The following is a 25,984-nucleotide window of genomic DNA, read 5'->3' on the forward strand; positions in this document are numbered from 1 at the left end:
CTATGCAGATAACCAGTGCTGCATGTCTGCAAAATATTGCAGTGAGGTAGGCATTATATTATGCTAAAGGTAAACATATTAAAGCATATTAAAGTTATTCCATTTAGTGCAAAACATAATGGTGTATCTGATATCTAAGGCTGAGAATTAGGTTGCACATGAGATCCAAATCCTGTCAAAATCCAGTATGGCTTTAACTTAAATTCACACGTATACACTGGCGGACAAATGTTTGGAATAATGTAGAGCTTTTGCTGTTTTGGAAGGAAATTGTTACTTTAATTTACCAAAGTGGCATTCAGCTGATCACAAAGTATAGTCAGGACATTACTGATGTAAAAAAACAGCACCATCACTATTTGAAAAAAGTCATTTTTGATCAAATCTAGACAGGCCCCATTTCCAGCAGCCATCACTCCAACACCTTATCCTTGAGTAATCATGCTAAATTGCCAATTTGGTACTAGAAAATCACTTGCCATTATATCAAACGCAGTTGAAAGCTATTTGGTTCGTTAAATGAAGCTTAACATTGTCTTTGTGTTTGAGTTGCCACAGTATGCAATAGACTGGCATGTCTTTAGGTCAATATTAGGTCAAAAATGGCAAAAAAGAAACAGCTTTCTATAGAAACTTGTCATTCAATCATTGTTTTGAGGAATGAAGGCTACACAATGCTTGAAATTGCCAAAAAAACTGAAGATTTCATACAAAGGTGTACACTACAGTCTTCAAAGACAAAGGACAACTGGCTCTAACAAGGTCAGAAAGAGATGTGGAAGGCCAGATGTACAACTAAACAAGAGGATAAGTACATCAGAGTCTCTAGTTTGAGCAATAGATGCCTCACATGTCCTCAGCTGACAGCTTCATTGAATTCTACCCCCTCAACAACAGTTTCATTTACAACAGTAAAGAGAAGACTCAGGGGTGCAGGCCTTATAAGAAGAATTGCAAAGAAAAAGCAACTTTTGAAACAGAAAAACAAAAAGAAAAGGTTAGAGTGGGCAAAGAAACACAGACATTGGACAACAGATAATTGGAAAAGAGTGTTATGGATCTTAACCCCATTGAGCATTTGTGGGATCAGCTAGACTGTAAGGTGTGTGAGAAGTGCCTGACAAGACAGCCACATCTATGGCAAGTGCTACAGGAAGTGTGGAGTGAAATGTCACCTGAGTATCTGGACAAACTGACAGCTAGAATGCCAAGGATCTGCAAAGCTGTCATTGCTGCACGTGGAGGATTTTTTCATGAGAACTCTTTGAAGAAGTTTAAGAAGTTCTGAAATTTTTTTTCAAATTGTAAAAGTAATTTTCACGTTATTAATGTCCTGACTATACATTGTGATCAGTTGAATGCCACTTTGGTGAATAAAAGTACCAATATCTTTCCATAAGAACAAAACCTGTACATTATTCCAAACTTTTTGTCGCCAGTGTATATATGTATCGAATTCTTTGTTGGGTTTCTGTTCTTGTCATCTGAAATTCCTCATTCAATGTATTTTCGGATAACTGCTTGAATTTGATAAGTTTCTTTATTTTCAGGTTCAGTTGTGATCAGACCAGACTATCAGATGGGTGGATGCAGTCCAGGGTCTAAACCGCAGTGGTGCTCCCACTGCAAGGTGGTGGTGCTTGGAAATGGGGTCCACAAGTCCATCAAAGACCTTCCCATAAATATTCAGGTATAAAACATAAAACTGATGGAGATTAACCTGAATGAGTGACTCCCAAATTACTCTCCCCACTAAAATGCAAATAACTGTCATTAATAACATGTATTCTAGTGCGTCATGGAGATCTTGTTGAGTCATTAGACCCTATGTCAAGTCAAGTGGGTTTTTATTGTCATTCCTCTATATCACTCATATGCATCGGGACGAAATGTCGTTACTCCAGGACCATGGTACAACACAGAACAGTACGCAAGACTACATAAAGTGCAATACACAACAGAGTGCAGGACAATAAATACACTGAACAGAACAATAGATACATAGGACAGTAAATATGCAGGGCAATAAATACACAGAAATGACCTGTAGAATGTAAACTATTTTGTAGTGTAGCAGCAATAAGTATAGCATAATTATATGTATATTTTGGTAGAGCATAAATGAGTTCCATAATAATAAGTGACTGATGCAGCTTTGTAAAGTGCAGGTGTGCAATGTTTTTGAGTCAAATTGGGTTAGGTGTTTGACTAGGTCAGGTGAGCATTGGGAGTGTTGAGTAATCTGACTGCTTCAGGGAAGAAACTGTTACGGAGTCTGCCGGTGGTGGCACGGATGGTCCTGTACCTTCTGCCAGATGGCAGGAGGGTGAAGAGTCCATGAGAGGGGCGAGAGGGGTCGTCCGCAATACTGGTGGCTTTGCGGAAGCAGCGGTTGTTGTATGTGGTGTCGATGGTGGGTAAAGAGACTCCGATGATCTTTTCAGCTGTTCTCACAATTCGCTGTAGGGTCTTGCAGTCGGAGGCTGTACAGTTCCCCTACCACACGGTGAGACAGCTGGTCAGGACGCTCTCTATCATCTCTCTGTAGCAGGTGGTAAGGATGGGAGGGGGGCTCTCTTCAGCCTCCGCAGTAAGTGGAGGTGCTGCTGGGCCTTCTTGGCTAGGCAGATGGTGTTGAGAGTCCAGGAGAGGTCCTCCGTCATATATACACCAAGAAACTTGGAGCTTTTGACTCTCTCCACAGTTGATCCGTTGATGTGCAGTGGTGAGTGGTCTGCTTGGGTCCTCCTGAAGTCAAAAATCATCTCTTTACTCTTATCAACATTAAGAGAGAGATTGTTGTCTCTACACCATTCTGCGAGCTGGTTCACCTCCTCTCTGTACACCGACTCATCATTGTTGCTGATGAGGCCCACAACTGTAGTGTCATCAGCAAACTTGAGGATGTGATTTGAACTGTACTTTGCAGCACAGTTATGAGTCAGCAGGGTAAAGAGCAGTAGACTGAGCACACAGCCCTGGGGAGCGCCAGTGTTCAGTGTGGTGGTGCTGGGGGTGATGTTGTCGATCCTGACGGACTGGGGTCTCCCAGTCAAAAAGTCCAGGATCCAGTTGCAGAGTTGTATATCACCCACTAAGGGCTGTGAAAGCTTTTCCTTAACAGGCTGGTGTGGCTCTAGACTGCTTCCTCTGACACAGCACATAAAGGCTGAGGCTGGGGTGACCAGAGCTGTTTAAAATGTGCAACCCCTGCAAAGCCCCCTCAAAGAGGCACAGAACAGCACTCCAATTATGCTAATCCAACCCCCGATTGGACGGGAAAATCTGCCCTGCTGCAATCATTGGGTTAATTTACCCTACATTAACATTAAGGGATAAAATGCAATGAGGCACAATTTGTTAAAGGGCATGAGATGTCCAAGTTCAAAAACAGTTAAGCCCATTTCAGGTCATTTTAATCATGGCATACCTTTGATAAATCCCACCCTTTACTCCCTTCAATTCACCTTAATAGTATGCAAATTTGATAATTATTTATAGCATCAACAAAAGGTCTGGAACAAATGCAAGCTTTTATTTTCTGTTCTTGTTAGTGTGATGTTTCGATCTAATAATAATTCGGGACGATCTGTGGGAAGTGGTACAAGTGGTACCCTTTTTTGCAGCTTCTCCTAGGACAGGGGTTGCCAGTCTTTTTGACATGGAGTGTCATTTTTATTTTCCAGGTCAATGGCTGTGCCGCCATTTTTCTAATTTAATCTTTTATTTTTCATTACAAATGATATTATCAGCATAACAGTTTGAGTGAAAATGTTGTGCAAAACCCAATGATAATGATATAATCATGATCCTGCATGTGAATTTTCACAGAGCATTTTGTGAAAGTGATTTAACCCTCTGGGGTCTGTGGGTGTTTTGGGCCCTGGAGAAGTTTTGACATGCCTTGACATTTGTGCTTTTTTCAGTTGCTTAAAAACATATTAATGGCTAAAGTCTGATAACACTGTATTCAGCACAAACTGGGCTACAATAATATGTGAACAACATGTATGTACATGTATTTTTGAGAAAATAAGGTTTATGCTTGTTTTTTTTATTTTAAGTGACTGAAATAAGGCCATATATCACATACTAAACATTTGTTCACAAGACTTTTGAGAACTGGATCTTGTAGCCTAGCATTTTTGCTACAAAATGATGTGAAAACCATCCTGACCACTCATTCATACAAAACAATGTAGTCATTTAACATTTGTAAGACACTTTTAGTGTTAGAAAGGCCATATGCGAGGAGGCGTGGATGATCATGAATATTGATGTGATTCACACCTGAGGAGACAAAGACCCCTGAGAGAGAATGAATGTGAGAAGACTTAATGATTGAATGTATTGTTTGTAGCTTATTCACAAAATCAAGTTTAAGTTAAAAGAAGTAATCTGACTATACATTTTCTTTATATAAAGACTTAAAAAATGTAGACCTGTGGGTCACATGACGCCATGCGAGGAGCAGATGTGTGAGCGGCTAGCTCTGCGCACTTTGCTGGTTTTTTGATTATTGTCATGTTATGACCGATGAGATTCAATATATCCAATTTCATATTTATTCCTTGAGGTAAACAAGGCAAAGAAATCAAAATCCTCAGACTCTGAAGACATTAAAAGACACTTACGTGTTCAAGCTGAGGCCTCTGACGGGACTGCAAGCTGGGGACTTGATTTGGATGGCATGTCGGGAGATGAAATCCAGCGTCAACTGTCCAACATCTCAGTGACGCTGACGAAGGTTGTTGCTGACTTGGAGGATCTCGCTGTAATACGTTGATCGATTACGGCGATGGAAACAAAATTCTCTGAATTGGTCACAAGAGTAACAGAAGTTGAAAAACTAATCAATTATCTGAATTATTGGAAAGGGAATTATCCGCTAATCCGCCCGTGTCCAAAATAGACTTGGAACACATTTTGGGAAAACTTGAACATTTCGAAAATATGAACCGAAGGAATAACATACGAATTGTTGAAATTCCTGAGCATGAAGACGGCAGAGATATGGTGAAATTCCTGGACGAGCTCTTCTCGAGTCTGCTCGACATAACAGGCCATAAGCTGGAAATCGAGCGAGCTCACAGAGTCCCGGCTCACGGATCTGCTGAGGGAGACAGGCCCTGATCGATTCTGGCCAGATTTCTGAGATCATCCGATAAAGATCTCACGTTGCGCCAGGCGAGGAGCAAAGGAAAGCTTTCTTGGAAGAATCACAGTATTTTCTTTTTCCCGGACTTTGCGAATGCGATGAGAGAAACGCGATCGGTTCAAGGAATTTAAGAAACTCTTAAATCAACGGAAGATCGCTTTTGCACTGATGTTTCCAGCCAAACTGAGAATAGACACCAAGGACGGCAGCAAATAATTTTTATGCCCCAAAAAGGCACTGGCCTTCATACAAACTATGGGTGAGTAAACCATTGGCCGTTTCTTATGTGAGTGGACTAACTCGCTGTTCAGTGTCCCGATTGTCTGAGGAAGCTGGGTGCCATTTTTGTTTCTTTCTGTGTTGGCTCCGCCTGGCGGCTGGAGTTTGTTTGTGGCATGACATTCCAAGAAACCTTTGCATTGATGGAAGATCGCTTTTACACTGAAGTTCCCGGCCAGATTGAGAATGGACACTATGGATGACTGCAAAATATTTACATGCTCACATAAAGGACGTCTTTTATAAAGTTGTCGGACTGAGTAAGTCATGATGTATTTTTTTTTAGGCGGCCTCCCAGTGAATTTGACTCACTCAATACACACTTGATCATCTGAGGAACCGGGATGCCTGTTTTGTTTCTTTATGTGCTGGCTCCGCCTAGTGGCTGGAGTTTGTTTTGTGGAATAATACTTCTTCGGGTCAGCTGTGGATGAATCTGATAGTTTTTTGTGCTTACACCTTCTGTTGGCGGAAGTTTGTTTTTGTGGAGTATTTTTAAGGGACATTAGAATGATTACATCATCCACTGAACTCATAACAGCTGGCTCACTGAACAATTGTCTGTCTGTCCGAGGAAACTGAATGGCTTTATATCAGCTGGAGTTTGTTTTGTGGAGGAACACACCTTCAAGACAGTTTTGCGAATGAATCTACACTTTCTTTGTGTTTATTCTGCCAATTGGCTGGAGTTTGTTTTACAGAGTATTTTCTGTTATGTAATTTTGCCTCACAAAACCTGTGCAGAAGCACCGGACTTGAGCAATCCAATGGCAAAGTTGTCGCGGGGGTTCTCGCATGCGTACATGGACTCTTTGAGTTTGGAGGGATGGATGCTGCGCGGGGTTTATGCGCACATTTTTTGTTTTTCTGTTCGTTTTGTTCGGGGGGAAGTTCGGGGTTTGATTGTTGCATTAATGGGAAATGTGCTCCGTATAATCTTGCTTTTGACACACAATTTATTTTTTTTATTATATCAATATGTAAGATGTTAATGTGAATGGGTTATCTTTCTCCACATGGAATTTGAATGGGTTGGGGCATCCCATAAAAAGAAGGAAGGTTATATCTTTTCTTAAGCATAAGAAATGTGATATAGTGTTTCTTAAAGAAACACATCTTTCCCCACAGGAAGCTGAAAAATTTGGGAAGATATGGGGTGGACATGTTTTCTTTAGTGCTGGCTCAAGTAAAAGCAGGGGAGTCATTATATTGATAAATAGACATCTACAATTCAAATTTCTCAAACAGATTAAAGGTAAAATAGGAAGAGTCATTATAGTTTTAGATGAGATTCAGGGGCAAAGATTGATTTTGGCTAATATTTACACACCTAACGCTGAAGATCAGGGCTTTTTTATAGATCTTGAAGGGTTGTTGAAAACCGTTGGCACCCCTCATGATATAATATTGGGAGGAGACTTTAATTTATTGATGGACTCTATCCTTGATCATAGTGAAGCAAAAGTGTGTAAGCCCCCTAGAGCAACAGTGACACTTCACAAAATGTGTAAAAATCTTGGTCTTGTAGATATCTGGCGACTTTTGAACCCATCTGGCAGGGATTATATATTTTTTTCATCAGTTCATAAGATTTATTCTAGAATAGATTTTTTTTTTTTATTTCTAAATCCCTCATTCCATCTGTTGTTGATTGCTCAATTGGAAACATTTTAGTCTCAGATCACGCCCTGGTGAGTTTAGAGATGTTGCCACATACAGAGAAAAATAAATAATATAGTTGGCGCTTTAATTGTATCCCTTTTGCAAAATCCTGATTTCCAACAAATGTTAAAGACTGAAATCAATATTTATATGGAGACCAACTGGTCCTCAGTATCCTCGGTGGCCGTGGCTTGGAAGGCACTTAAGGCTGTTCTTAGGGGTCGGGACATACAGTATGCTTCATTCATCAGAAAATCTAAAGCACGAGAACTCATGGAGTTGAAAGGGACTATTAAAAGTGCCGAAGCAGAACTGAAGCGCCAAATGTCGTCTGATGGCCTCAGAGAATTGACCCAAAAATACTATTTTGTCGCGGAAAGTAGAGTTTTGGTTATTCAGGGCAAGACAGTCATACTTTGAGTCGGGTGACAAAGCAGGAAAACTTTTGGCTAGATATATAAAGCAGAGAGAGTCTTTGTCTACCATTCCCTCAGTGAAATCTGTTGGTGGAGAAATTTTTACCTCAGCCATTGATATTAATAATGCTTTTAAAGAATTCTATATTGATCTTAACAGTTCCACGTCTTCGTCTACTTATGAAGATATTAGAAACTTTGTGGAACCATTAGTTCTCCCTAAATTGACGACTGAGCAAAAAAATTATCTTGATTCTGAGATAACCTTGGTGGAGCTTGATGAGGTAATTAAGTCCTTACCTACAGGCAAGGCTCCTGGGCCAGATGGCTTTGCTGCTGTATTTTTTAGATCTTATGCTACAGAACTGGCTCCAATTTTGTTAGAAGTTTATATAGAATCATTAAAGAATGGAAAGCTTCCCCCAACCATGACACAAGCCCGGATCAGTCTGATTCTTAAAAAGGACAAAGATCCAAACAAGTGTAAGAGTTACCGTCCAATTTCCCTGATCCAGCTAGATGTAAAAATTTTGGCTAACCGATTAAGTAAAGTTATGACATCTCTTATACATATAGATCAGGTGGGGTTTATTCGGGGCCACAGCTCTTCTGATAACATCAGGTGTCTCATCAATATCATGTGGTCAGTAGCGAATGATCAGTCTCCGGTCGCTGCCATCTCACTTGATGCCGAAAAGGCATTTGATATGGTAGAATGGGATTATCTTTTTAAGATTTTGGAAATATATGGGTTCGGGAATACTTTTATTGGATGGATTAAGTAACTTTATAGACACCCGGTAGCAGCGGTACAAACAAATGGATTAATTTCAGATTATTTTACTCTGGATAGGGGCACCCGGTAGGGTTGCCCTCTTTCCCCATTATTGTTCTGTCTTGCCCTGGAACCATTAGCAGCTGCGATAAGAAAAGAGGATGATTTTCCAGGGGTGATAGCGGGAGGTGTGGCGCATAAGCTTTTGCTTAACGCAGATGATATTTTATTATTCGTCTCCAACCCTACTAGATCTATGACTTGCCTCCACAGAATTATTAATTCCTTTTCTAAATTTTCGGGATACAGAGTTAATTGGTCTAAATCCGAAGCTTTGGCTTTGACAGCGTACTGCCCAGTAACGGCTTTTCAGCCGGGTGCCTTCCAGTGGCCCAAACAGGGCATTAAGTATTTGGGCATTTTATTCCCAGCAAATTTATGTGATTTAGTCAGTTAATTTTGAGCCTCTAATAAAAAGGTTTTCGGGTGATGTGGACAGGTGGGCTTCATTACATTTATCGATGATTGGGAAGGTTAATGTTATTAAAATGAACTGCATTCCAAAATGTAACTACCTGCTGCAGTCTCTCCCTGTAAATGTCCCCCTCTCTTATTTCAAGCAATTTGATAGCATAATGAAGTCCTTCATTTGGAATGGTAAGCGTCCCAGGTTACATTTTAATAAGTTACATAGGCCAATTGACAAAGGTGGGCTAGGCCTACCAAAGATTTTATTTTATTATTACGCGTTCGGTCTCAGACATTTGGCCTATTGGTCGATCCCACCTGAGATAGCCCCTCCCTGGTTTGTTATTGAACAGGAATTTCTTGCCCCTGTTTCGCCATTGCAAAGCCTTTCGATCAAACTAATCGGAGAGGTTAAGTCACACCCCGTTATCTCACATCTGCGCTTGGTTTGGACGAAAGTGTCCAGAGTGTTTAATTCGGACATTTATTTAAGTGTTGCCTCAAGCATATGGCTGAACCCTAAATTACACATTAATAAGTCTCCTTTCTGTTGGTCAGCATGGATTGGGAGTGGGGTTACTACACTTGGTGACCTATATGAGAGTGGAGTACTGAGATCTTTTGATAATTTGGTTCAACATTTTAAGATTCCTAGATCTCAGTTCTTTAGGTATTAACAGCTGCGCCACTTGCTCTGTACTATTTCTGGGAGTAGTGTACACCCCCCAAAATGGCAGATACTCTGGAAATGGTGATTACTGCTTTTGGGAAAGGTCATGAAGCATCAGTGTATTACTTCCTGTTGATTCAGAGTCTGGGGGATGGAGTTTCGTCTTCTGGAGGAGGGAGTGTGGGCCAGGATCCTAAAAAGCATCAAGTCTGCATCTAGAGATGCAAGGGTCCATCTAATGCAATTTTAGATTTTGCATCGGTTCTACTGGACCCCCTCTAGATTGTATAGATTGGGTCTTAAAGACACACCCACCTGCTGGCGGAGCCAAACAGAAGACAGGGACACAATACATGTATTTTGGGGATGTGTAAAGATCCAAGAATTTTGGTTGAGGGTTCAGAACTTTATGAGTGAGGTGTTGAACACTGAACTTTCATTTAGCCCCAAACTCTGTATCTTGGGTGATGGGATGACTCTGGACATTGGGGACAGTTATTTAAAAAGTTGGGTCCTAGCCGGAGTCATGATTGGTAAAAGAAAATCATCCTCAGGGGATGGAAGTCGGCTGGGGCACCCTCATTTAGGGAATGGTGCGGGGAGATGGGCGAGGTGGCGGCGTTTGAGGAGATGTTTTTTAGAAGGCTGGGGAAATGGGATTTGTTTGTCAAGAAGTGAAGGGGTATTTGGCTTTTTTGGATGGTTCTCAGGGAATGGCTGTGGAGAGGGATTTGTAGTTTAGTTGGGTATGTGTTTTTATTGATTTTGTTTGAATGTATGTCTTGTTATTTTATGTATTTGTATTTATTTTATTTTGATGATTTAATTGTTGGTGACCACAGTACTGCATGGGTGGGGGGGAGGTGATAATATTAATAATTGATTCCATTTTTTATGTTGTGTTTGTATGTTTTATTTTTGGAATCAATAAGATTGTTAATAACCAAAAAAAAAACTTTAGACCTACACTACCGTTTAAAAGTTTTAGATCGGAAAGATTTTTTAATGTTTTTAAGAGAAGTCTCTTCTGCTCACCAAGGCTGCATTTATTTGATCCAAAATACAGCAAAAACAGTGATATTGTGAAATATTTTTACAATTTAAAATAATTTTTCTATTTGAATATATTGTCAAATGCAATTTATTCCTGTGATCAAAGCTGAATTTTCAGCATCATTACTGCAGTCTTCAGTGTCACATGATTTACACCCGAACAGATATTTGCAAGCACAAGCTTCGTTGATGATAATGAGGCAGCATAAACACTAGTTAAAATATAATCTAAACATTCATATTATTTTTATATCATATTACATATCATATTTATATCATTCAGCATACAATTTAAATACCTGCTTTAGCCGAAACAACATTTAAATGTAACTAAATCTTGCCTATTAGGACATATTTCACATTTCAGTACTCTGAATCCTGGCTGGCAATTCTGGAAATAGTCCAACTAGTAAAATATGTACATGTTTATATAAAATAGCATGTCAACTAATGTAAGTAAAGACTTACTCATCCAAAATTGTATCCTTGGCTGGATCAAGTTGCTCTTCAAACGTTCATCGTCGGAGTCCCGCTCTTCTTCTGAGGAAAATGTGAACTCTTCCTCACCTGTGTAGCGTGCCATCTTCCAAATGCGCAGGAAAGTGAATGAACTTGATGTTTTTGAAGGCACTGTTGGGGCCGTTTACCGTTTGCATTGATCGCCTCAGCACATTACCGCATGAATAGCGCGCTCTGCTGGTGGGTGTGATCACATTAGCGATAATTAGCTGAGGCAGGAGAAACTGTACATCGCTTTGTTTCATACAGATTACATTGCAGGAGAATATTTGTTTTAAATTTGAATTGTTTTGTTTAGAAGTAGACATTTTAAACTTTCTTTAGACATATGTTTCATGTTTGTCTGATAAGTATTCGCAGAGTTTCAGTTCATTTTTGTGACGTGTTTCAGAAAGATGCTCGCGGAGACAGAGACGGCTGAAAGCGCACACTGTTTATTTTCTTTATTTTACAAAAGCACAAGGTTTTGTTGTTATTGTGAGTGTACACAAATAAAAGTAGACCCTTTATAGTCTCTAATGATGTCTTACACTTATCTGTATGCCCAAAAATGACGGAGTATTTTAAGTTGTTTCCGCTGTTATGAGGAAAAAATCCGTCAGGCGTCCCCTGAGGGTTAATGAAAGAAACCCTGTCCTTTTGTACAAAATGAGTTAACACAGTTAATGTCACAAATTTGCTTATTTGATTACTTATCATGAAATTGTGTGGTATCTTAAATATTTCTTATGTCATACCAAGGCCATAACCATGTCTTGAACATTGGGGGGGTCCAAACCATTTTGAGGGTGGGGGGTCAACGGATGTTAAGGTCACAAATATAATGGTCCTCTTTGGTCCATTATATTTGGTTTATATTGCTGAATGCAGTAATTTTCTGAATAAAGGCTTGAAATGTGATAAAGGCCAGGAAGGGTATAATTTTTAGTTTTAAAAGGTACAGTACATGTATTTTAAAGTTCACACAGTACAAGACAAACACTGTGTCTGCATTGCTAGCAGTTTGCCTGTTTCAGTCATCATTCTTTCTTTTTTGTGCTGCCTCAAAGAAAAGATTAATATAATTTGAATTTCTTTTCATCACTGGTGTATCTGTAAAATGGCATGATATCAGCTGGCTAGCAAAAAGAAAATACACAACATTATTTACTGCCCTCAAGTTGTCCCTCATTGTTTTGAATGCTGCTCTTTTCCATACAAAAACACTTCTTATTGACCACTGCTGTCAAGGTCCAAAGAGAAAAAAAATACCATAAAAGTAGTCCATACAACACAAAGCTGTTATGTGGCCTCAGAAAGCTTGGAATATAGTGGACTTGTCATATGGACTACTGTTATTATGTCTTTATAATGAACCTTTAATAGTGCTTTATAGTATTTGTCCTTTTTGAAGCTTGACAGCTTCTGCTCACTATAAACTGTTATTCTATGGAATAGAGCTGCTTAAAATATTTTCCATTTTTAGGTGTACTACTCCTTGGGATCTGGTGGATCATTTTTTTGAGCACAAACCTGATAAGACATACTTTAAATAAAATGGTCTCTTTTAAAAGAAGACTCTTAGGAGATGCTGTACAAAATTCAGAATTTATTAAAGACAAAGAAATTATTTAGAAAGTCTTAAATTGATTTAAAAATATTACCTAATAATATTTGCATCAAGAATATATGACTCTGTCATTGCCAAAACTTCAAGAAGTCACAAGTTACAAGTCTTACCATGTTCTAGTTCTGATCTGAGTGATAACGCTCTACTTTGTGTTTTTTTATACATAATTTTCTTACACAATGGCAAGAGAATTTTTTCAAAAGCCTTCCAGATTACCACATTCATTCAATTCCTTCACAGTATACACACATTCGATCTTTGTCTTAAGCCTGATATGCTGAAAACTCCTCCATTAATATTTTCACATTTACAATTATGAATGACATACAAATCACGTACTGTAATGACTTATTTTCAATTCAAAATGGCAAATTTCGGCAAATGGTGAATAGTTTGCGCCCTTGGAAATTAATATCGGTCGGTACAACATTTCAGTCATAAAACAGTGCTCAAATATTGCATGTTTTTTTTAGATACATCTCGCATGATACAAACACTCTTAACCTGAACTGCTTGATGATGTGCGCCGCTGGAATAACCCACTAGGTTCCCGCTTAGCTTCTTAAACTTGAGCCCCACCTTCATCGATTTGATTGGCTATCTCATATGACATTGACGAGCGGTGCAGAAAAACAGCAACAAGGATATCAATTATTGGGGGCGGGGGGGAATCTGGCCATATCTGATTATTAGGGGGGACTTGTCCCCCTCAAAGTATATTTTGGTTACGGCCCTGTGTCATACATTTTTCAAAATCATGCAGAAGGGTAATTACTAGCATGCAAGCAACAGCAAGAAAGGACCAGGCTATTTTATTTATATGACGTTTTTCACACCTGACCTGCATTCCAATCTACATCTTGATGTAATCCTTCCTCATGATCACGCAGTGTTTTCCTCAGTTGAATGGGAGGCTAAACACTATTAAAGTGTGATGAGACTCGTGCTGTGCGTGCAAGCCATTCGCGCATCACAAGCTGATCAACTATTTAGCCATTTCCGGTGAATTGCACCTGCAGAATCCTAAAATTGTATTTTCAGGTTTATTTTATATTTTGAATAGACTCAGATTTTTGAACCCCATGGTGTGGGTTTATGTGTTCTCTTTTATTCGTTTAATGTAAGCTAATTTTGAATGTGACCATGGTTTAAGGAGGGTGTGCCTGTATGCTGGGTTGGAAATCTCAAGGATTAATAGTGGTGTTTTCCTTATTATATGACATGATGTTCTGAAAGCAAAAAGAAACAAATGAAACACAGAATGTAGGCTGTCATCCGCGCAGCCTGACCGAAGCAAAGCAAGCAAGTTTACTCATGCGATTAACTGAAAGTGAAGCGCTGCCGCTGCTGTTGGGTCTACTGCGGTCTCGACACATTTTTACTTTTTATTTAGCCTCCCATTCAGCTCATGAAAATACACTGCATGATCATGAGGATTACATCAAGATGTAGATTGGAACGCAGGTGTGGAATTTATATAAATAAAATAGTCTACTCCTCTCTCGCCGTTGCTGGCGTGCCAGTGATTACCCCTCTACGTGCCAATGCTGGCACGTGTGCCATAAGTTACCGACCCCTGTCCTAGGGTGAATGCGACCTTACAAATGTTCTTTCTACAGGGCCATGGAGGAGCTGAGGGGAGCCTGGTCTTCTGCAGTCATAATTGCTTTGTTCTCTATTCAGCTGCCATGCAGACTAAACTTGTACACAGCAAGGTGAGTACATGCATAGAACTAACAGCTCTTTTGCACAGGTGAGTTTTATCGTAACCACTTAACCTGCTTGTTAAAGGAGTAACTACTATTTATATGAGTCTTGCCCTTTGACTGCTTGGAAATGAGCTATTTCTTAGATGGTTCTTGCCTTTTCGAGTCCATACCATTGATGCTTATGCAATTATCATGCAGTCAAATACTTGTCGACAGGATTTTGTGTTTGTAATAGATGCAAGACATTATTGTCAGTTTATAATTAACCTGTTTATCAAGACTTACTGTGAAGTGTACAAAACAGTGTCAACAGTACTTTAGTAGCACTTGAGTGCTGCTGGAAAAATTTAGCTACAAGGACAGTGGTCATCTCATGCTCAAATAATGTAAACTTTTTTTGAAAAGATAATCAAAAAATTGCTGTAGTTCAAGATAATCAATGTTAGGCTCAGAGCTCTTTTTCTCCTGCTCTCACAGCCAAACATGCCTCTTATGTCTGACTCTGAGGACAAGCAGAGTCCTGTTAAGGTGCTCCATCAATACAGTAACAACATATCTGATCTGGATGTGCACTGTTTGGCCCAGCTGCAGCCCAAGCAGTCTCTATCCCCATCTCCACCAATATCCTTCCCCTCTATCACTTCTGAAACATTCAGAGATGCCAAATCTGATGCACTGAAGGTTACGGTCAAACTGAAGCCTCAGCTTCGAGCGGTGCACAGTGGTGGGGATGACCCTTGGCATTTGTCAGGAAAGCGTTGGAAGGCTGTGCGTTGGAGGAAGTGGAGTGTTCACATTGTGGTGCCTAAGGGTAACTACCACCTGCCAGTGGAGGAAGAGGTGGATGAACTGCTGAAGAAACTTGGGATGTCTCTTAGAGCCGAACCCATGCCCAAAGACTCACGCCGCTGCTGTTTCTGCCACGAAGAAGGAGATGGGCTCACTGATGGGCCGGCCCGACTCCTCAACCTCGATCTGGACTTGTGGGTGCACCTGAACTGTGCCCTCTGGTCCACTGAAGTCTACGAGACCCAGGCCGGGGCGCTCATCAACGTAGAGCTGGCCTTGAGAAGAGGCCTATCAGTGCGCTGTGCATATTGCCAACAAACTGGTGCCACAAGCGGATGCCACCGCTTGCGCTGTACCAATGCATACCATTTTACTTGTGCCCTTAAAGCACAGTGCACATTCTTTAAAGACAAGACCATGCTGTGCCACCTGCACAGACCCAGAGGAACCGGCTCATTCGGAGGTGGGCTTGCAGGGACTGAGCATGAACTCCGCTGCTTTGCTGTGTTCCGTCGGGTCTATGTGCAAAGGGACGAAACACGGCAGATCGCCAGCATCATTCAGAGGGGTGAGCGGGAACACACCTTCCGTGTGGGTAGCCTGGTGTTCCATTCGGTCGGTCAACTGCTCCCGCAGCAGATGCAGGACTTCCACTCAACTACTGCCATCTTTCCTGTGGGCTACGAGGCCAGCCGCATCTACTGGAGCATGCGGCACGGCAACCGTCGTTGCCACTACGTGTGTTCTATTGACGAGAAAGATGGGGAGCCTGAGTTTATCATTCGTGTCGTGGAGCAGGGTTACGATGACCTGGTGCTCACTGGCGCCTCACCAAAAGGTAAACGAGAGCTCAATGTACACAGTAACTGAGAAATCTCTGTGTTGAATTCACCAGTCATGTATGATATGGGTACCTATGGTAGTTTTTCTTGTTATGGTGCAGGTGTTTGGGATAAGGTTTTGGAGCCAGTGGCAGACAGAAGGAACGAAACAGGTTTACTGAAGCTCTTCCCAGTTTACCTGAAGGGAGAGGACCTGTTTGGACTGACTGTATCCGCTGTTACCAGAATTGTGGAATCTGTAAGTGAAAGTCCAATCATGCTTGAGTTAAATATAAGGTTGAATATAGTTTAAAGGGATGGTTCACCCAAAAATGATCATTTAATCACCTTATGCCATCTCAATATCATTTGACTTTCGTTGTTCATACAATGTAAGTTAATGAGGTCCAAGGAGTCTGCAGATGTCAAGAATTATAAAGAAAATGAGTTACATTTTGGTCTGTTTCTCACTCTAAATTGATCGGATCAGTTTAGAAGGCATTGATTAAGCCACTTGAGTCGTATGAATTACCTTAAATCTGCCTTTATGTCCTTTTTTGGACATTGACATTTTTGGACCCAATTGACTTGCATTGTGTGGACAAAAACATTTCATACATCCTTCAAAAAACCTTTGTTTGTATTCCACAGAAGAAAGAAGGTCACTATGCCATCACCCTTATACCATCTTGAGTTTGAGATGACATAAGGGTGTATAAATGATGAGAAAATAATTTTTCGGCGAACTATCCCTTTAATGTCACTTTTTGTTTTTATTTGTGGTTAATTTAGTGTATTTTCTAATTTATTCATGTTGTCATATTTCAGTCACACTGATACAAGTACAATTTTATGTGCTGACAATTAGAATAACAAAATATTGGTTTGCTTTTGTTACCTCTAACATCTAACTTGATTAGTGGTGTTTGCCAAGGCCTTTTGGGATTTTAATCTTCTAACCCTAATTATTAAACTTATGTAACTTGTCCCACAATGTTTGTGCATCAGACATGAATTATAAAATCATGTGGCTTTTTGAGAAGAGCCGTGGAATTACTTTTAACAATCACTCTAACAATGCAATGGACCCAAGCTATATCTAGAGACTAGAATATCATAGATACTTGATAGTGGGCTCTTTTGACTTGTACTTAAAGCAACCACTCAACGGGCCTGGGTAGCTCAGTGGTTAAAGACGCTGGCTACCACCCCTGGAGTTCGCTAGTTTGAATTCCAGGGCGTGACTCCAGCCAGGTCTCCTAAGCAACCAAATTGGCCCGGTTGCTAGGGAGGGTAGAGTCACATGGGGTAACCTCCTCGTGGTCGCTATAATGTGATTCGTTCTCGGTGTGGCGCGTGGTGATTTGAGGGTGGATGCCACGGTGGATGGCGTGAAGCCTCCACACGCGCTACGTCTCCGTGGCTGACGGTCTCAGATGTGGAGGCAACTGGGATTCGTCCTCCGCCACCCGGATTGAGGTGAATCACTACGCGACCACGAGGACTTAAAAAGCACATTGGGAATTGGGCATTCCAAATTAAAAAAAAAAAAAAAGGCAACCACTCAGATCACCCTTTCCGCCACCACTCTGCATAGCAACTGCTTTGCAACGACCTGGCTACCACCCACAAAAGCATCGTGGTAGGATCTTACACACGGCAAGTGCCACTCAGTAAAGATTTAGTTTTTATATTTTTTTCTACATTTGTCTTTTAGCTTCCTGGAGCTGAGGCGTGTGAGCATTACACATTCCGTTATGGCTGTAACCCTCTAATGCAGCTGCCTTTGGCTATCAACCCCTCCGGATGTGCCCGTTCTGAACCAAAAGCATGCACACATGTCAAGAGGTTTGTGTTGAGGTATTCTGTATAATTAAACTTTTATTTCCTCCTTGTTTGTATTGGGTTTCCTGCTTTTCCCTGTGCTCTGATAGTGAGTGAGCATCCAGTCATTCCAACCATTCTCCGTAAATGTTAATGTTACAACATTTCATCTTGTACTTCCTTATCTCCTGATGTTCCTACGTTTAATGTGGAATCAGTGCATCTGGTTATTTTTAATTGAAGCACATTTGCTTGTGTTCCTCCTGTAGGCCTCACACTTTGACCAGCAGCAGCAGCTTTTCCAAGGCCTTACAGAGCCCTGGAAATCCAATTGAGATGGGTGTGGCTCCATACAGCAAACAGTTTGTCCATTCCAAATCCTCGCAGTACCGCCGCATGAAGGCTGAGTGGAAGTCCAACGTCTACCTGGCCCGCTCACGCATTCAGGTAGAAAGATCACCAACTTGAGCCTTGCAGAGAATAATGATCTTTTGGATTTTAGCAAATAAAAACAAAAGTTTACTTGATATAATAAGGAATTTAATGATTCTGCTTTGGATTCCTCGATTCTGGTTCCTTAATGGTTTTGAAAACAATTATTTTCATAATTTTGAGGTAAAAAGAATGGACAATGTTTTGAATACAATTCTTATTGCATTTACTATTCATAAGCCTGTTGTCACATTAATAAATAATTTCAGATTTGAACAGAACAGTAATAACAAATCAGAAATACATTGTATACTGAGGGTTCAGGGCAAAACCAGGGGTTCAGGAACAAAATGCCCCCAAATCAAAATGTCTGGCCAAAAAATGCCTCTGTAAAGAATTCCTGTGTTCAGTTTGTGAAATCTGATATATTTCTTAATATTCTGTATTCTAGGCATAGGTATTTATATTATTGCATAAAACATAAGTTAAAATTGCTCAAATTAAGAATTTAATTAATTTATTACAATTAAGTATTTGTTATTATTTTCAGTCATATCATTAGAAGTCATATGCCCTCATAAAAGTTAAAAATGCCCCTGAAATTCAAATTCAGGGGACAAATATTGCCCTTTAATGGAAAAGTTTTTTCTTTTTTTTTAATCTTTTCTCTATTTTATCTAGCAGCTTCAATTTTGGCAATTTTGGCTGTCTGTATCTCTCTTAAACCCTTTTAAAATCACTGTATTTAGTTTTTCTGTGGCATACCTTGTGAAATGGTGCATTTACACATTTTTAAAGCCAAAAACAGCTAATTATATTTAAAGTTGAAATAGAAACATTAATTAAAAAAAAAAAAAATTTAATTACAAAATCACCCAGGAAGCTGTAATAATTTGAGTTTCTGCTTTATTTTAATTCAGGGTTTGGGACTGTACGCTGCTAGGGACATTGAAAAATACACTATGGTGATTGAATACATTGGAAGTATAATTCGCAATGAGGTAGCAAACAGGAAAGAGAAGATGTATGAGGCACAGGTATGACTTATTATCAGATTTAATTGAAACTATCTAAAATAAGTACTTTATCCAAGTGCTTTGTTGAAATGTTTAAAAAAATTCATTTTTGCAGAATCGTGGAGTCTATATGTTCCGCATCGATAGTGAGCATGTCATTGATGCAACAATTACTGGAGGACCTGCAAGGTGAGGAAATTAACTTTTTATTTGTTATTAACATACCAACATTGTAAGCTTTAGATACAAAAAGCAACTTTATTGCATGTACACAAATGTGAAATTCTTAAACCTCTGTACGGGGGGGTGGGGGTGGGGTTGTTATCTTCAAATTCCTGTGGCATTAAACCCGATGTGTTTTTATTCATGTAGCTAGCCAAAAATGTCAACTTTAAATTACTTGTTCAGTTAATGTGAGTTCAGTTCAGTTAAAGTGATTTTCTTCAAACTCTTGTTCAGCTATGACAGTAGATGACCTGAAAGAGAAAACTGAATGTAAGACAATTTACCGTATTTTCAGGAAATAAATTCACACCTAAATATAAGGCAAGTTTATTTATAAAATATTTCATACACAATGGTAATTCAAAGTGCTTTACATAAAAATGAAAAACAAAAATCAGGATAGATAAAATGTAATTATAAAACCAATTAAGAAAAAGTTAATAATATAAAATATAATGATGAAATAGAAAAATATAAAATATAAATCACACCTGATCAAAATTACTTTAAGCGAAAAAAAAAAATCTCTGAAAAAGTCTCTTGCATCTCTGAAAAAGTTGCACTGATAGAGGTTGCATACGGCAGGCACTAGGAACCATGGGAGCAGCCACCCAACTTTCATTTATGCCGCTCAACATGTCAGGCACGGACTGTGAAGAAGATGACCTCAGGATCTAGGTATCGTAACACACAGTATTTAGCCTGGTTTTAATGGGAAGAATTAGCTTTAAGTAAGCGTGTGAAACAGTTTTTCATTATCTGTTTATGTTTCATGAAAGAAAACTTGATAAATAGGCCACATCTCTTTCTAACATATATATAACTCTATGCTGTATCCAAATAAACAGCTTTTACATTGTGAGTAAAACAATCTGCCTGTTGTATTCTATTCATTAACTTCAGCGACAGTTGATCATGGTTATTTCTTAGATTTGCAACCCTGTTTGCTATGCACTAATTGTCCAGTTCACTGACTGAATGTTTTTACTAAGTGTGATGAAACGTCATTTTGTGGGCATGTGAGGAGTTGTTGTTGGACAGTGGTTTAGAGTTTGGTAGGACAGAATCAGATGCACAGGTAGCTATCTAAACCTGCTGGGTATTATTGACTGCCGCACCTGTGCCTTCAGCCATCCAACTACAGGGTCATCAGCCAGGAGCCTCCCATCACAGATGTTTCACCCCTTTATTTTTTTGGATTATCTCCTTGTGGTGGGGCAGTGGTTAGGGATGTCTCCCAGCCACCCTCCACAGCTGGACACCAGATGCTATCCATTGCTTCTAGTTCTCACTTCCCCATCAAGACCTTCCTCCTTTACAGGTCATACCATGCAGCAAGTGTTCAATCCTCCTCCCCCCCCCCAAGCGTCCAAGGGCTCTTCTCTGTTATAAAAGACAAGCTATCAGGCAACACCTACCACCCTCCAATGCCTATCCTTAAACCAATCCCCCAACAGATTAAGGAGGAGAGCGACGTAATAGGCAAGCTGCGAGACTGTGTCAGCTGCCCCTCCAACGCCTAGCTTGGCATGGTTTCGCTTTCCCACTCAATCCTCCTCCAGAAACCCCCTGGTAAGAACCGAGCGTGTCAGCATGAATAATTCCTCCCCACCCCTTTCCTCTTCTACATGCTACCTCACCACATATCACAAATGTTCCATATTCCTACTTTCTCACTTCTGCACACCCCACTTTTAATCCTCCTTAACCATAGCCAGAAGCTCCCTTTCTTATCTTCCCCTGCCATTTACTTCAGAGACTTCCTCAGTGCTGATCCAATGATACCAGTGTCTTTTAATAGATGCTGCATTGATCTTCCCATAAATCCACGAGACCTGACCTCCACAGGGTAAGTGGCAGCCCTCCATCCATTTTCCCTGCACTCGGCAGCCAGATCAGCATATTTTAGCTTCTTCCTCTCATAGGCTCCCTCCTGTCCCTCCTCCCATGCAACTGTAAGCTCAATCGATGACTTTCCTAGCTGACTCCGACCATAACACTACAGTCTCAAGGAGGTTATGGTGACCTCAGAAGGAAATTTCAGTTGCTGTCCAAGGTCGACCACCATTGACCAAGTGCCAAGATTGATCTTGCTTCCCTCCATGCAGTGCGTTGTGCGGCACCTCCCTTTTTAACAAACTTAGTGAACGTCCTCTGAGGAGCATGGTGGCCTTTGTTTGCCTTTACACACTTCTAGGATTTCTGCCAACTTTCGCAGGACCTGATCATGCCGCTACCTGTACCGTCCTTGTGCTAAGGCGGTCTTGCACCCAGCCAACATGTGCTGCAGATTTGCTCTTATGGCCTCACTGAGGGGACAACTCTCCTCTTTGCCATACCACAGAGACAAATTTCCAGGGCTTGGACGAGTATCATAGGTGGATTTTTTTAGAAAACTTAGCCTGGCCTGGGGTACCTTCCACAGGTCAGCCCATCCTAAAACTCTATCAGATGTACCCTCCCTGGCTTACTGCTCTAATCATTTACTTTAAAACGCATTTACCCACTCTATTACTGATGTTTTCATATGTTTGTGTGTAAGTTTACCTTATGTTTTTTGGTATGTGTGTGTTTAACCGGCTAACATCAGTTATGTATAAATTATGTATATGTCGCATTGGATTATAAATCGCAGGACCTTTCAGGTGATGAAAAAAAAATAACATGATTTATATTCCAGAAAATATGGTATACTAATGTCCGCTATAGCATCCCTGCGGCAATGCTGAAAATCTCTGGCTTACTACTCTAATCATTTACTCTTCCTTTTCCATCCTATATACTTCTGTCACTACCATCTCTTTCCTCTGTTTTTTTTTGTTGTTTTTTTTAAGAGGCTACTGACCACAGTTAGGGAGCCATCCCCATCAAAGTCCTGCTCTTCTCTTACTGCTTCAGTCTTGAAACTGCCCTGTTAACAACCTCCTCTGCCTTCCAAGCGTGGCCTGTTCAAACCTGGGCTTGACTAGCCCTCACAGCCTGGTCTGTCAATTCACTTAGTTCAAAGAATAGCCTGGTCTTTTCCTGCTTGTAGCCCAGGGTGATGGACTTTAGTGGCAAATGTTAGTAATTTCTTCCAAACAATGATACATCTGAAAAACAACGTGGCAAGCCCAGCCACTTCCTGGTGTAACTGTTGGCCTTGGTGTCCATCCTTGCCACTGAAAGTAGTTTACATAACACCTCTTATCCAACCTACATGGTATCCCATTCGGACCTGGGGCTGAAGTTACCCTGTCTTTTTCTACCACCTGCCTAATCTCACTCAACTTGGGTGGAGCTACATCAAATCCCACTAATGACTCTGCTGGCCGTGGGACATATCCGGGGGAGCCGAGCAGGCTCTGTTTCTGGGGATCACCAAGCTGTTGTTTCAAGTGGTCTTATAGTTATTGCTTTGCCATCACTAGCTTTCCACTCTTCTTCTCTTCCAAAAGCTTTCTGGCAAACCTAAAAGAAACCTTGATGAACTTCACCCTCTCATGCTCCTTCCTTCTTCACCGAAAAATTCTCTCTGCCATCCTCGGAACTGTTAACCTAGCCCTTATGCCATCCCACAATACCTTCAGTACCTTCACAGTGTTTTGGTGCTCAACCAGGCTCTGTATATTTTTTGTCTGCCCTGCAGCTGCAGTGTAAGTTTGCGTCTGGCTTTTCCTGCCACATTTCAACCTTCCTTGATGAATCCGCAGACCCTTGTAAGTTGTTACTCATCCATCCGCAGATGTATTTCCTAAGGATCCTTTGGTCATTTGTCATGGCCATTCCAGTCATGTCCGTAGAGTCCGTCCTAATTGGCCCATCTTCCATCCCACCTCTCGGAGGACCACTGGGCTGTTTCTTGTATTGTCTTCATAGTTGGTTAGGGTGTCCCCTATATGAGGACCTGTGGGTATAGTGACTAGCCTGCCCACCCCTATGCAGAATATCTAATTTGGTTGCATAAAGTTCTTTAAGGCAAAATTCTGTAGAATAGGCTACTTTTACCCACTCTATTACTGATGTTTTCATATGTTTGTGTGTAAGTGTACTGTATGTGTTTTGGTTTGTGTGTGTTTAACTGGCTAACATCAATTATGTATAAATTATGTATATGTCGCATTGGATTATAAATTGCAGGACCTTTCAGATGATGAAAAAAAAAGCAATTTATATTCCGGAAAATATGGTACACTAATGTCCGCTATAGCATTCCGTGCGGCAATGCTGAAAATGCGTTATGCTACGAATTGTGGTATGAACTTCGCATAGCAATGGTACAGAAAATAGCTTGTGTAGCTAGAAGCATTCGCACTCACATTCTTGCATTGACTGTGGTTCAGGTCTGTAGTTTTATTCCTTTCATCCACCAGATACATCAACCACTCCTGCGCACCTAACTGCATTGCTGAGGTCGTAACCTTTGAGAGAGATAACAAAATCATCATCAGTTCCAACCGCCGAATCCAGCGAGGCGAAGAGGTAAATTTTATCTTTCTCACTAGTCTGAAAGACCTTCGAACTTCACCTTGTATCTATTGAAAGTGGTCTTTAAACCAATTACATCAGCATTTTATTCTGTGCAGGTTCCCTGATGATAATGCAACTATAATGAAACTATAAACTAACCCTAACCATTTTTTTTTCCAGTTGTGTTACGACTACAAATTTGATCTGGAAGACGATCAACACAAAATTCCTTGTCACTGTGGTGCCGTAAACTGCCGGAAATGGATGAACTAAACCTAAGATATCAGAGAAATGATGGACAATTCAACATATATGCATTCCTTTTTTTTTTTTTTTTTTTTCCTTGGCCCATTTAGAAACCGGAAACATTGTATTACTTAAATTGTTAAGAAGAAAAAAATCCATAAAACAACAAACTAAAATATGTTGTTTGGATAGGATTTAGACCGCAGAACTGTATGGAGTTTTACTTGGTTTTTAGAAAGTAAAAAGACTTTGGGAGTCTCTTAGTTCAGTGGCAGGAGAGTTGGTAGTTTATGAATGAGCACCTTCACCTAAAATAAAATATAGGCTGCACACTGGTTACTCTGAATTGCAAAGACAATGTAAATTTTTTTTTTTTTTTTTTTTTCTGTATGAGAGATGCGATGAAGCGCCCTGGCAGACAGCGAGAGATTTTCAAGTGGGCTTGGGCTTGAAAGTGCAGGCCACAGCCTTATTTAGATATTAAGAGGCAGGTCCTCTGGATAAAGAAAAATATATACAGATATACACATATAGTTACAGAAATGTAGACACCACTGAACAAGGAATGTACTGAGAAGACTTCCTTAAGGATAAAGCTAATGGAATTATTAACTTGCACTAAAACAAAAGATACCGTTGAAATACTTGATACCATGAGTCAGTTTATTTTTTCCTTTGTTTTGATTTCTGTAAAATAAGATAAAGCTTTTGTATTTATTATTGATTGAAGCTATTTTTTAAAAATGTGGAGTTGCAGATAGTCGAGATGCTCGGAAAGCCTGCCCATTGGACAGAACATGTTACTTTATACGATGTGTAAATATCTGTCTATAAATTAAAGTTTTTAAATACTCTACCAAATGTTACCTTAACTTTATCATAGTTGTCTGGGTGATCTTTTGTTTGTTTTCAACAAAGTGAGCAAAAAAATGAAGAAAAAAGTATTTAAAGAGGATGTCACAATATCATATAGAGAGTATATGTGTTGTATAAATTTGTACAGAATCTGTAAAAAAAATAAAATAAAAAAGAATTCAGAGTATTTTCATTGTATTTAGAATTTAGAATCAATATTGTCTAAAATTATCTGACCACTTGAAGAATACCCTTTGCTTACTTTTTTTTAATCTATTTTCTCAATCAAAATGAGCACCAGTCATGCTGAAATGATTGTGACATCCTAACTCTGATCATCAGATTTGTGTGCGCTGTGAATTTCTATTTGAATCCACCCATAAAACTTCAGATAGTTTCCAATTAGCAAGCATGAGCTGTTATTAATGCTCCACAGCATAGAAACTCACATTCAGAACTTCAGAGAAGTTCAATGCCTTTCACATTCACCAAACGCAATGCGTAGACATTAAATAAATGTAAGGTATGCTTCTTTCTTGTTTACATTTATAGAAGACTTTTTCTTGGTGTGATATCACAAACTCAACTCTGAAATAATTTAAAGCCTGCTAATGGCACTTTGCAGACCAGTTTGAAATGAAGTTTTTCATGTGCACAACTAATGTGGACTACAGTTGTTGGCATTCTTAAACAGTCCTTGGCTTGTAACATACAAGGCATGATGTATTTTTTTTTTTTTTTTTCAACTTTGAAATGAATCAATTGTACATATTTTCTCAATGACTGGCTGTAATAAAATTTGTTTCTTGGAAATCTTTGTTTCCCCTTCTTGTACAATATTCAGACATTTAACAGCATTTGGGGGTGGGGGGTGGGAGTATACAAAGTGTGAGTTTTGGAATTTGTGGAATCAGATTTAGGAACGTACAAAAACAAAAAATATTTTACGTCATATTCTTTCCCTCATGTCTGGTTCAATGTGAAGCTAAGATCTTCTTGTATAATATAT

General features: G+C 39.9%; 1 protein-coding gene across 4 annotated transcripts in view; it reads left to right on the forward strand.

The window, feature by feature from the left end:
- Positions 1-25,782, forward strand: part of LOC127434229 (histone-lysine N-methyltransferase 2C-like) — a 255,749-nt gene extending 229,967 nt beyond the window's left edge. For 3 of the 4 annotated variants that reach the window (XM_051686800.1, XM_051686802.1, XM_051686801.1), the window contains 10 exons: positions 1,551-1,690; positions 14,229-14,324; positions 14,796-15,945; positions 16,051-16,187; positions 17,646-17,788; positions 18,022-18,199; positions 19,105-19,221; positions 19,316-19,389; positions 23,778-23,886; positions 24,055-25,782. In XM_051686800.1, the coding sequence (XP_051542760.1) occupies positions 1,551-1,690; positions 14,229-14,324; positions 14,796-15,945; positions 16,051-16,187; positions 17,646-17,788; positions 18,022-18,199; positions 19,105-19,221; positions 19,316-19,389; positions 23,778-23,886; positions 24,055-24,147 (2,237 nt within the window). In that variant the 3' untranslated portion in view covers positions 24,148-25,782. The remainder of the gene's footprint in view (positions 1-1,550; positions 1,691-14,228; positions 14,325-14,795; positions 15,946-16,050; positions 16,188-17,645; positions 17,789-18,021; positions 18,200-19,104; positions 19,222-19,315; positions 19,390-23,777; positions 23,887-24,054) is intronic. The other variant, XM_051686799.1, reaches the window with a different exon arrangement.
- The last annotated feature ends 202 nt before the right edge of the window (positions 25,783-25,984 follow it).

The sequence above is a fragment of the Myxocyprinus asiaticus genome, chromosome 44 (assembly GCF_019703515.2).
Source record: "Myxocyprinus asiaticus isolate MX2 ecotype Aquarium Trade chromosome 44, UBuf_Myxa_2, whole genome shotgun sequence".
Taxonomy (NCBI): Eukaryota; Metazoa; Chordata; class Actinopteri; order Cypriniformes; family Catostomidae; genus Myxocyprinus; species Myxocyprinus asiaticus.